This window comes from Ornithorhynchus anatinus, chromosome X5 (assembly GCF_004115215.2).
Source record: "Ornithorhynchus anatinus isolate Pmale09 chromosome X5, mOrnAna1.pri.v4, whole genome shotgun sequence".
NCBI classification, from domain to species: domain Eukaryota; kingdom Metazoa; phylum Chordata; class Mammalia; order Monotremata; family Ornithorhynchidae; genus Ornithorhynchus; species Ornithorhynchus anatinus.
The window spans coordinates 4,796,456-4,807,923 of NC_041753.1; the positions used below are offsets into that span (position 1 = coordinate 4,796,456).

Here is an 11,468-nt window from a genome sequence, read left to right on the forward strand (position 1 = left end):
GGAGTCAGAAGGTCACGGCTTCTCATCCCCGCTCCGCCACACATCTGCTGTGTGACTGTGGGCGCTTCTCTGGGCCTCGGTCTCCCCCTCCGTCAGAGGGGGACGAAGGCCCGTGAGCCCCACGTGGACGGGGCCCGGATCCAACCCGACTACCTCGGGTCCGCCCCGGTGCTCGGCACGTAGTGAGCGGTTAACGAACACCGTCACCTCGGCCCGCCGGGGCAGGGACCGTCGCTGTCGTCGTCCGGTCTTTCCCGGCGGCTCGGTACGGGGCTCCGCGCGCGGCAGGCGCTCAGTAAATCCGTCGAGCCAGCGGAAGAACGATGACTGTTATCACTCTCTTGCTTCCAGGAGCTCCCCCGGGTGGAGAAGCGGCCTCCCCGCCCGCCTCCTCCCGCCCCCGTCCGGGGCGCCCCCGACCCGCCCCCGGCCGCGACCCGCATGGTGCCCCGGGCCCGGCGCCGCTGAAGGCCTCCCGTTTCCGGCCGGCGGTCCCGGGGCGGGGTCGGCCGCGGGCGGGTGAGGGAGCCCCCCCGGGGAGAGTCCGGACCCTCCCGCGCGGCGCCGCCCGCCGCCGCCCGCCAATGGACGAGGCCTTCCGCGACCGGCGGCACTTCATGCCGACGGGCCAAGACATCGCCAAGGAGCGTGAAGAGAGCCAGGCGGCCAAAGAGGGGTGGGGAAGGTGCGTGGGACCGCGTCCAGGACGATACACGCGCCGCTCACTACGGGAGGTTCGAGGAAGGACGAGGACGAAGGAGGCGGCGAGGAAGGAGGAGGAGCGGGGGCGGCGGCCCGGGGGAGCCCGCCCCCGACGAGGAGGGGGCCTCCAGCGACGCCACCGAAGGCCACGACGAGTGAGGACGAGATCTACGAGGGGGAGTACCAGGGCATCCCCCGGGCCGAGGGGCGGGGCGGGCCCCGGGGCGGGGGGCCGGGGGCCCGGGGGCGCCCCGACGGCGGGGTGGGCGGGCGGCGAAGGAGAAGGAGGAGCTGGCCGCAGCAGTACGAGACCATCCTGCAGGAGTGCGGCCACGGACGCTTCCAGTGGGACCTCTACTTCGTCCTGGGGCTGGGCCCTCATGGCCGACGGCGTCGAGGTCTTCGTCGTCGGCTTCGTGCTGCCCAGCGCCGAGAAGGACATGTGCCTGTCCGACTCCAACAAGGGCATGCTGGGTAAGGGCGGCCCCCTTCCTCCCTCTCCTTCCTCCCCCGTCCTCCCCCAAGCCCCCGGGACCACCCCCGCCACCCTGGGGCTGGGCGGCGGGGAGCCTCCGGTCCCCGTCCGCCCCCCCCCCCCCCGCCATCTGAGCTCTTCTAGACCCTCGGCTCCTGGCGGGCAGGGAGCGGGTCCGCGTTACCGTCCTGTCGGACTCTCCCCCGGCGCTCGGTGCGGTCCTCGGCGCCTTAGTAGGTGCCCCCCCCCCCCCAGGTGGCGAGCCGGCCGGGGGGCGGGGTAAATGAGAAGCCGCGTGGCTCAGCGGGCAAGAGCCCGGGCTTGGGAGTCCGAGGTGATGGGTTCGAATGCCGGCTCTGCACTCGGCAGGCTGGGGGACGGTGGGCGAGTCGCTTCACTCCTCTGGGCCTCAGTTACCTCATCTGGAAAGTGGGGATGGAGACTGTGAGCCTCACGAGGGACAACCCGATTACCCTGTATCTCCCCCAGCGCTTAGAACGGTGCTCTGCACCTAGGAAGCGCTTAAACAAGTACAAACACATCATTATTAGAGTAGTATATAATGGGACTCTCCCAAGCACCTAGGACAGTGCTCTGCACTTCGTACCTTGGGCAAGCGCTTTACTTCTTGGGGCCTCAGTTCCCTCGTCTGTCAAATGGGGACGAGCCAATGAACCCCCACGGGGGACAAACCTGATGACCTTGCCTCTCCCCAGCGCTCAGAACGGTGCTCTGGTACATAGTAAGCGCTTAGCAAATACCGACACTGTCGTCATTACTAACAACGTTGTATTTGTTAGGCGCTTACTATATGCCGAGCACCGTTCTAAGCGCTGGGTAAATGCTCCCCCTCTAGACTCGGGATGGGCAGGGAATGTGTCTGCTTTATTGTTTTGGACCCTCCCGAGCGCTCAGTACAGCGATCTGCACGTGCTAGGCGGCCCCCCCAGACTTTAAGCTCACGGAGGCGGGGAACGTGGCTGTTTATTTTCTTTCGTGGCTCTCCCGAGTGCTTAGCCCAGTGCTCGGCCCACAGCAAGCGCTCAATAAATACCACTGCCTGACGGACTGAGGCACGGAGGAGTTTCCCAGAAATCTTTTGCGTAGCTGCGGGTTCTTTACCGAGCGCTTGCGGGTAGATGCGCGGTGATTGGGTCGGACCCCAGTCCGTGTCCCAGCTGGGGGGGGGGCGGGGGGCGCGGTGCGCGCCGTCTTGGTCCCCGTCGCGCAGGTGAGGAAACCGAGGCCCAGAGAAGTGAAGCGGCTGGCCCGAGGTCTCACAGGGGACAACCTGGGGACCGCCGTCAGGGAAGCGGGTCCTTCTGACTCCCGGGCCGGGCTCTACCCACCGCGGCCACGCTGCTCTCTGATCACGGGCTCGGGAGTCAGCTGGTCGTGGGTTCTAATCCCGGCCCCGCCGCTTATCGGCCGTGCGATTCGGGGCGAGTCGCTTGACCTCCCTGGGCCTCGGTCACCTCATCCGGGTCGTTCGTTGGGCCGCACCCACTGAGCGCCGCACTGGGTGCGGAGCCCCGGACTAAACGCTCGGGAGAATCAACACAACAGTTAAACCGCCACATTCCCTGCCTGCAACGAGCTGAAAGTCTTGGGGGGGGGGGGGTGTCCTCCAGCTGGGGTAGCCGGCCCCCCCCCAAAACTCTGCACTCTCCCGGGCAGCGAGGGGAGGGGGCTCCCTAGAGGAGGTCTGGCTCCACCCCCTTTCCGTGCCCCGCGGGCCCGGCCCCTCTCCAGGTCTAACCTCGCTCCCGCCCGCTGCCGTCTCCGGAGCCGCGGAAGGGCCGGGGAAGCGTTGGGAGGGAGGGGGCCCCTCTGACCCCCTCCCCCGCCCCGTTCTCCCCCTCCCCAGGACTGATCGTGTACCTGGGCATGATGGTGGGGGCGTTCGTCTGGGGGGGCCTGGCAGACCGGCTGGGCCGCCGCCAGTGCCTGCTCATGGCGCTCTCCGTCAACGGGGTCTTCGCCTTCTTCTCCTCGTTCGTCCAGGGCTACGGCACCTTCCTGCTCTGCCGCCTGCTCTCCGGCGTCGGGTCAGGACCCCCCCGCCCCGCCGTCCCCCACCCCGGGACCCTGGGCGGACCGCCCCCCCCTTCTACAGACCCGCACCCACCCCCCTCTGCAGACCCCCGCCTCACCGGTCCCTAGGCAGACCCCTCCTCTCCCCGCCCCCTCCCCGCTCCTCCTCAGACTCCCGCCCCTTCCCTTCCCGAGGCAGCCCGACCCGAAACCCCTTCCCATCCGGGAGAATCCGGCCCCTTCCTCCTCCGGCCCAGGGGAACCTGACGGAAGGAACGGAGGTGGAGCACGGACTGTAGTCATTGGACCCTCGGGCAGGACACCGTGGGCAGGGCAGGGTGACTTCTCGACCTTTTCCGGACCACCTCCAGGCCGGGGGGGACGGGATGTAGCATCCTGGACCCTGGGAGCGGAGAAAGCCTTCCGGGGTTGGCAGCGTTGGGAGCTGTCTGAGATCTTGACCTATGACCACTGACACCCTCCTCCTCCTCCTCCCCGCCAGGATCGGGGGCTCCATCCCCATCGTCTTCTCCTATTTCTCCGAGTTCCTGCGCGGGAGAAGCGAGGAGAGCACCTGAGCTGGCTGTGCATGTTCTGGATGATCGGGGGAGTCTATGCCGCCGCCATGGCCTGGGCCATCATCCCCCACTACGGTGAGCTCCCTCCCCACACAGCCCATCGCGGGGAAACACTCTGCCTGCGGAACTCCTCTCTGAGAAACGTGCCGGGGCCCGGAATCCCCCTCTGAGGAACATTCCGTGTTCCGGAATCCCTCTCTGAAAAACATTCTGGGTCCCAGGATCCCTCCCTGAGAAACCTTCGGTGTTCCAGAATCCCTCTCTGAGAAGCATTCCGTGTCCCCGAATCCCTCTCTGAGAAGCATTCCGTGTCCCCGAATCCCTAAGGAACATTCCGTGTCCCCCAAATCCCCGAGGAACATTCCAGTGTTCCAGAATACCCTCTCTGAGAAGCGTTCCGTGTCCCCGATCCCTCTGTGGAGGAACATTTCGTGTCCCGAATCCCTCTCTGAGGAACATTCCGTGTCCCCGAATCCCTCTCTGAGGAACATTCCGTGTCCCCGAATCCCCTCTCTGAGGAACATTCCGGTGTCCCGAATCCCTCTTCTGAGAAGCGTTCCGGTTCCGCCGAATCCCTAAGGAATATTCCGTGTCCCCAAATCCCTCTCCGAGGACATTTCCGTGTCCCAGAATCCCTCTCCGAGAAGCATCCCGTGTCCCCGAATCCCTCTCCGAGAAGCATCCCGTGTCCCCGAATCCCTCTCGAGGAACATCCCGTGGTCTCCGAATCCCTCTCCGAGAAGCATCCCGTGTGCCCGCATCCCTCTCCGAGAAGCATCCCGTGTCCCGGAATCCCTCTCCGCGAAACAATCCATTCCCGGGATCCTCCCCCGGGAAAGATACTCCATCCCCAGAATTCCTCCCTCGCCCCGCCGACCGCTTAATTTCGGCCACCCCGGGGACCCCTGAACTGGAGACCCTCCTCCGCCGGCCCCCACCCGCCACCAGGCCCTCGGGGAGTTTCCGGGTGGTCCCCCGCCCCCCCCCCCCCCCCGGACCCCTCCGTCCGCCCCCCACAACCAAACCGAGGAGGGGGCCCGCCCGTGAACGGGCCCGTGGCACGCTCCCCAGGCTGGAGTTTCCAGATGGGCTCCGCCTACCAGTTCCACAGCTGGCGCGTCTTCGTCTTGGTGTGTGCCTTTCCGTCGCGTGTTCGCCATCGGCGCCCTCAACCACCCAGCCCGAGAGCCCCGCTTCTTCCTCGAGGTGGGGGGCGCCGGGGGGCCCACGGGCGGAGGGGGCGCGCAGCGGCGTCCGACCCCGCGGTCTCCGGCGCCGGTGCGGGGGTGTTGAGGGCTGTCTCCGCGCCCCCAGAACGGGAAGCACGAACGAAGCTTGGATGGTCCTGAAGCAGGTGCACGGACACCAACATGAGGGCCAAGGGGCATCCGGAGAGGGTCTTCTCGGTGATCGGGGACCGCCCGAACCCCCCCCCCCTCGCCCCCATTTTTAAATGGTACCTGGTAAGCGCTCGCTATGGGCCGGGCACTGTCCTGAGCGCCGGAATTAGGCAGGGGCTGAGCGGGTTGGACACGGCCCCTGAACCACGTGGGCCTCGCGGTCTTCGTCTCCTTTCTCCGGATGAGGGAACTGAGGCCCAGGGGAGAATGATAACGTTGGTATCGGTTTAAGCGCTTACTATTGGCCGAGCACCGTTCTAGAGGACGCCGGGGAGAGACGGGGGAATCAGGTGGTCCCACGTGAGGCTCCCAGTCTTCATCCCCATTTTCCAGACGAGGGAACTGAGGCACTGAGAAGTGAAGTGACTTGCCCACAGTCCCACAGCTGACAAGTGACTAACCCGAGGTCACCCGGCAGATAAGTGGCGGAGCCGGGATTAGAACCCAGGGCCTTCTGACTCCCAAGCCAGCTCTCGATCCACTAGACCACCGCTGTTTATTATGAATAATAATAATGTTGGTATTCGTAAAGCGCTTACTCTGTGCACAACACTGTTCTAAGCGCTGGGGGAGATACAGGGGAATCGGGTTGTCCCATGTAGGGCTCACAGTCTTAATCCCCATTTTACAGATGAGGGAACTGAGGCACAGAGAAGTGACTTATTTCATGGTGTCGGTTAAACACCTGCTAGGTTCCAGGCGCTGTCCTAACCACTGGGGTAGAGACGGGTTGATCGGGTTGGACCCGGTCCCCGTCCCCCGTGGGGCTCCCGGTCTTCATCCCCATTTGTCAGATGGGAGGGAACTGAGGCCCAGAGAAGTGAAGTGACTCGCTCGAGGTCGCACGGCAGGCAGGCGGCGGAGCCGGGATCAGATCGGCCCGGCCTCTAGCCACTAGGCCACGTCGCTTCTCTCCTCCTCGCCTCCCCTTCCCCCGGCGTGGAGGCCGCAGCGCGGCTAACGTAGCGTGGCTTCCGCGGACGGAGCCCGGGCACCACGAGGTCCTGGTTCTGATCCCGGCTCTGGCCCGCGAAGCCCCGTGAAGTCCCCTCGCGTGGCGGGGCCTCCGTCACCTCATCTGTCAAATGGGGATTAAGAGCGTGAAGCCCCGTTGGGATCGTGTCCAACCCGACGAGGGCCCTAGCGCTTCGAAGAGCGTTCGGCACACAGCGAGGGCCTAACGGCGTACCGGTGATCAGTATTGCAATCGTTATGATTAACGCCAGACCCCTCCCGCCGCCCGCCCCCCCCCCCCGCGGCCCCCGGGTGACCCTCTCTGCGTGTCCCGTCCTCCCCCCCGTCAGGTGACGCAGATCCGGACCATCCATCAGGAGGACGAGCTCATCGAGATCCAGTCGGACACCGGGACGTGGTACCGGCGGTGGGGGGTTCGGAGCCTGAACCTCGGCCAGCAGGTCCCCGGGGGGTCTCGGCGCGGCGGGGAGGGGGGCTCCGTGGGGCCGGAGGCTGGGGGCGGCGGCGGCGGGGGGGCTCTCTGACCCCTCTCCCGTCCCCCCCCCGCCCCGTCTTCCCGCATCCCTCAGGTCTGGGGAAACTTCCTCACGTGCTTTAACCCGGAGTATCGGAGGATCACGCTGATGATGATGGCCGTGTGGTTCACCATGTCCTTCAGGTGGGCGCCGGCCGGGGGCGGGGAGGGGGCTCTCGACGCCGCGCTCGTCGTGGGCGGTCCTCTGGTACCGTCCTCCCCGAGCGCCCTGCCCGATGGAGCCCATCTGGGGGCGCTTGTTGGGCGCGGAGCGCCGCAATAATGATGCTGTCTGCTAAGCGCTTCCTGGGTGCAACGCCCTGGACTGAGCGCTGGACTGAGCGCTTGAGAGAGGACTTTGTAAAAGACACCCCCCCCCCCGCCCCGGCTGAAGGTGATGATCGATCAATAGCAGTGCCGAGCGATTGATCGAGGGCCGTAGGACGCCGCAGCTCCGCCCCCCGAAGCAGGGCGGGGGTCCTGCCGTTCGACCGGGATCCCCCCGTCTCCCCGCTTCGCCCCTTTGTCGGCGTCGGGGGCGGGACCCGGGCCTGGGAGCCGAGGGCCCGCGGGTTCTAATCCCGGCCCCTCGTCCGCTGCGTGGCCTCGGGCGAGTCCCTTCACTCCCTGGGCCTCGGTCCCCTCAACCTGGGAAAGGGGATGGAGAACGGGAATCCCACGGGGGCGGGGGGGAGTCCGATGACCTCGTCTCTCCCCCGGCGCTTAGAACAGTCCTGGGCACCCAGTGGGCGCTTAACAGATAGCGTCATTATCATCACGTGGGACGGGGACCGCGTCCAACCCGACCCGCTCGTATTAGTGAAGTGTACGCAGTAAGAGCTTAACGAACGCCGTCGTTATGATTACATTATTAATCCGGACACCCCCCCGCCCACCCGGCCGTGCCCCGATTCCCGCCGTCGGCCCCGTGTGACCCCTTACCCCTCCGTGACCCGCAGCTACTACGGCCTGACGGTCTGGTTCCCGGACATGATCCGCCACCTGCCAGCAAGGAGGGCTACGCGGCCCGGACCAAGCTGTTCACGCGGGAACGCGTGGAGCACGTCACCTTCAACTTCACCCTGGAGAACCAGATCCACCGTCACGGCCAGTACTTCAACGACAAGTACGGGACCCCCCCCCCTCCCCCGCCCACCCCCCCGGCGTCCAGCGGGCCGCCGGATCTACCCAGCGCCTACCGGTCCGCCGGCCTCGGGCGCCCGCGGCCCAAGAGAACGGTTGGGAGTCCTCCGTGTGAAGCGTTTAGTGACAGGGCCCCGCACACGGCGAGCGCTCCGTAATCACATCGGAATCGGTCGGTGGAATTAACAGCGACGGAGGCCCGGGAGCCGGGGGAGCCGGAAGGACCCGGGTCCGCCGCTCGTCTGCGGCGGGCGAGGCGCTTCACTCCTCCGGGCCTCAGTTCCCTCCCCTGTAAAATGGGGATTAGGACGGAGCCCCGCAGGGGACGGGGACCGGTGGCCAACCCGCCGAGGTCGCATTTACCCCGGCGCGTCGCCCGGCGCCCGACGGAACGGGTCCGCCCGGCTCCCTCGGGGGGGTTCTCTTGAGGGCCTCTCCCCTCCCGCTCCCCCGACCCCGCCGGCCCAGACCACCCCCCGCAACCGTCTCCAGGTTTATCGGGCTGAGGCTGAAGTCCGTCTCGTTCGAAGACTCTCTGTTCGAGGAGTGCTACTTTGAGGACGTCACCTCCAGCGATACGTTTTTCCGCAACTGCACGTTTATCAACACCGTCTTCTACAACACAGGTAACCTCGCGGCGGGTGGGAGTTGGACCCTCCCCGGCCCCCGGGAAGACCAGGCCCCCGCCCCCCGTTCCGGCCGCCGCGGGGCTCCTGGGCCCCCCCGCTGACCACTCCCTCTCCCCCATGACCTCCCCTAATAATTAGAATCCAATAATAATAATAATAATCTCCCCCGACTGGACTGGGAGCCCGTCAGTGGGCTGGGATGGTCTCTATCTGTTGCCGAATTGTCCAAGCGCTTAGTCCAGCGCTCTGCACATAGTAAACGCTCGATCAATCCTATTGAACGAATATTTACAATAATCCTAATCCTAACGGTTCTCGATGAGCCCGTACCGTGTGTCGAGCCCCGTTCTAAGCGCGGGGGTAGATCCGAGATGATCCGGTTGGAAGCCATCCAACCCGAGAGGGAGCCACGGCCTGGGACGCGGAAGAACCGGATTTCTCACCCGGACTCCGCCGCTCATTCATTCATTCAGTAGTATTTATTGAGCGCCTACTATGTGCAGAGCACCGGACTAAGCGCTTGGAACGAACGAGTCGGCAACGGATAGAGACGGTCCCTGCCGTTCGACGGGCTCACGGTCCGATCGGGGCAGACGGACGGACGAGAACGATGGCGATAAATGGAGTCGAGGGAAGCACCACTCGTCTGCTGGGTGACCTCGGACGAGTCGCTTCACTTCTCTGGGCCTCACTTCCCTCATCTGGAAAACGGGGACGAAGACGGTGATCCCCGCGGGCGCCGTGCCAAGCGCCGGGGTGGACGCGAGCCAGTCGGGGCGGCCCCAGCCCCCGTCCCACCTGGGGCTCCCGGTTTCCAGATGAGGTGACTGGGGCCCAGAGAAGTGAAGCGACTGGCCCGGGGTCACACAGCAGACGAGAAGATTAGAAACCACGTCCTCCTGACTGGCGGGCCCGGGCTCTCTCCGCCCGGCAAGCGCGTGCCCACCCGCCACCCGGCTCTTTATGCTCTTTATGCTTCCCAGACCTGTTCGAGTACAAGTTTTTGAACAGCCGCCTGGTCAACAGCACGTTCCTGCACAGCAAGGAGGGCTGCCCGCTGGACGTTGGCAACGGGGACCACGCCTACATGGTCTACTTCGTCAGCTTCCTGGGCACGCTGGCCGTGCTGCCCGGAAACATCGTGTCCGCCCTGCTCATGGACAAGATCGGCCGGCTGCGCATGCTGGGTGAGGGGAAGCTGGGGTCGGGCCCGCCGGCCCCGAAACGATGACGCGTTCGTTAAGCGCTTACCGCGCGCCAAGCGCTGGGGTAGATGCCAGGGCGCCGGGATGAACCGCGTCTTCCCGGGCGAGGCCGCCGAGGCACAGGCGAGAGGCGGGATTAGAACCCGACGGCCTCTGGCCCCCCAGCCCGGCCTCTCGCCGCTGAGCCACGGCCGGTGGGGCCGTGGCATCAGTCGGTGGTATTTATTGAGCTCCTCGCACGTGCGGAGCACTGGACTGAGCGCTCGGGAGAGGACGCGAGAACGGTCACCGGGCACCAGTCCAGAGGATGGGGCTGCAGAGAGGGAGAGGCCGAGGTAGGGGATGGAGGGAGGAAAGGGTCCGGGTCCTGGGTTGAGGAGAATAATAATAGTATGTGTTAAGCGCTCACTATGTGCCAGACACTCTTCTGAGCGCTGAAGAGCCCGGGCTGGCAGGCTTCAGGGACAGAAGGATCCGGGAGCTGAGAAGACCCCGGGCTTGGGGGCCGGGAGAGAGAAGGGTCAGCGTGGCCCAGTGGCTAGAGCACAGGCCTAGGAGGCACCAGGTCCTGGGTTCTAATCCCCGCCCCGCCGCTTGTCTGCTGTGTGACCTTGGTGACTTCACTTCTCTGGGCCTCAGCTCCCTCATCTGCAAAATGGGGATTGAGGCTGTGAGTCCCAAGTGGGACAGGGACCGTGTCCACCCCAGCGCTTGGTGCGGCGCCCCGCACGTAGCGGGGCGCTTCACGGATACCGTCGTCGTCATTCCGGGTCCGGGAGCTGGGGAGACGGGGTAGGGGGCCGCAGGGAGCCGGGGCTGTGGGGCCGGGGTGACGCCCCCCCCCCCCCCCCGCCGCCCTGACCCCGGGGTCCCCCCGCAGCCGGCTCCAGCGTGCTGTCCTGCGTGTCCTGCTTCTTCCTGTCCTTCGGCAACAGCGAGTCGGCCATGATCGCGCTGCTCTGCCTGTTCGGCGGGGTGAGCATCGCCTCCTGGAACGCCCTGGACGTCCTCACCGTGGAGCTCTACCCCTCCGACAAGAGGTAACGACGCCGGGGCCCGGACCATCGGGGCAGACCCAACGGAGGCGGGGGGAGGGGGGCGTCCAACGGTCAGTCGGATTTACCGAGCCCCTCCCGCGCGCAGAGCACTGGACCGAGCGCCTGGGAGAGGCCACGACCCCCGGAGTCGGTCAGGCCGCCCCCGCGCCCCTGTCCCTCCCCATCCCGGCCCCGTGTCGCCCCTCTCCCGCCCCCAGGACGACGGCCTTCGGGTTCCTGAACGCGCTGTGCAAGCTCGCCGCCGTGCTGGGCATCAGCATCTTCACCTCCTTCGTGGGCGTCACCAAGGCCGTGCCCATCCTGCTGGCCTCGGCCGCCCTGGCCCTGGGCAGCTCCCTCGCCCTCAAGCTGCCCGAGACCCGCGGCCTGGTCCTGCAGTGAGCCCCCGGTCCCCTCGGGGGGAGGGGGGCGGGCACGAGGGGCGGACACTGTGAGATAGATGCCCCTTGGACCCCGCCCCCACCCGATCCCCCCCCCCTCTGTGTTTGGTGTTTTATTGTGGATGTGTGTGGGCGTGTATGTGTGCGTGTGCGCGCGTGTGTACGCCTGCGAGGCCGCCCACGGGGGGGAGGAGGAAAAAAAAAAAAGCGGGGACCCCGGAGAGACTCCCCCGCCCCGTCTCCCCCTCCCGGGGGACCCACCCCCACCCCAACGCTCCCCGCCGGGGGCCGGGGGAGGGGAGGGGGCAGCAATAATCCTCAGCCCACTGGCCCTCCCACCTGCCCCCTCCCACCCCCCCCCCCCAGCCGTCTCCG

The 11,468-nt window shown here is 66.4% G+C and overlaps 1 protein-coding gene across 1 annotated transcript; it reads left to right on the top strand.

Moving 5' to 3' along the window:
* The first annotated feature begins 420 nt into the window (after positions 1–420).
* Positions 421–11,232, top strand: SV2A (synaptic vesicle glycoprotein 2A). Its single transcript, XM_029056254.2, is given in 20 exon segments — positions 421–683; positions 685–858; positions 860–1,075; positions 1,077–1,176; positions 3,045–3,225; positions 3,714–3,757; positions 3,760–3,864; positions 4,861–4,937; positions 4,939–4,995; positions 5,104–5,118; positions 5,120–5,149; positions 5,151–5,195; positions 6,494–6,604; positions 6,734–6,822; positions 7,638–7,689; positions 7,692–7,804; positions 8,314–8,447; positions 9,434–9,637; positions 10,536–10,695; positions 10,911–11,232. Coding segments are annotated over 20 exon segments (2,190 nt in total). The 5' UTR covers positions 421–584; the 3' UTR covers positions 11,095–11,232.
* Positions 11,233–11,468: the final 236 nt, after the last annotated feature.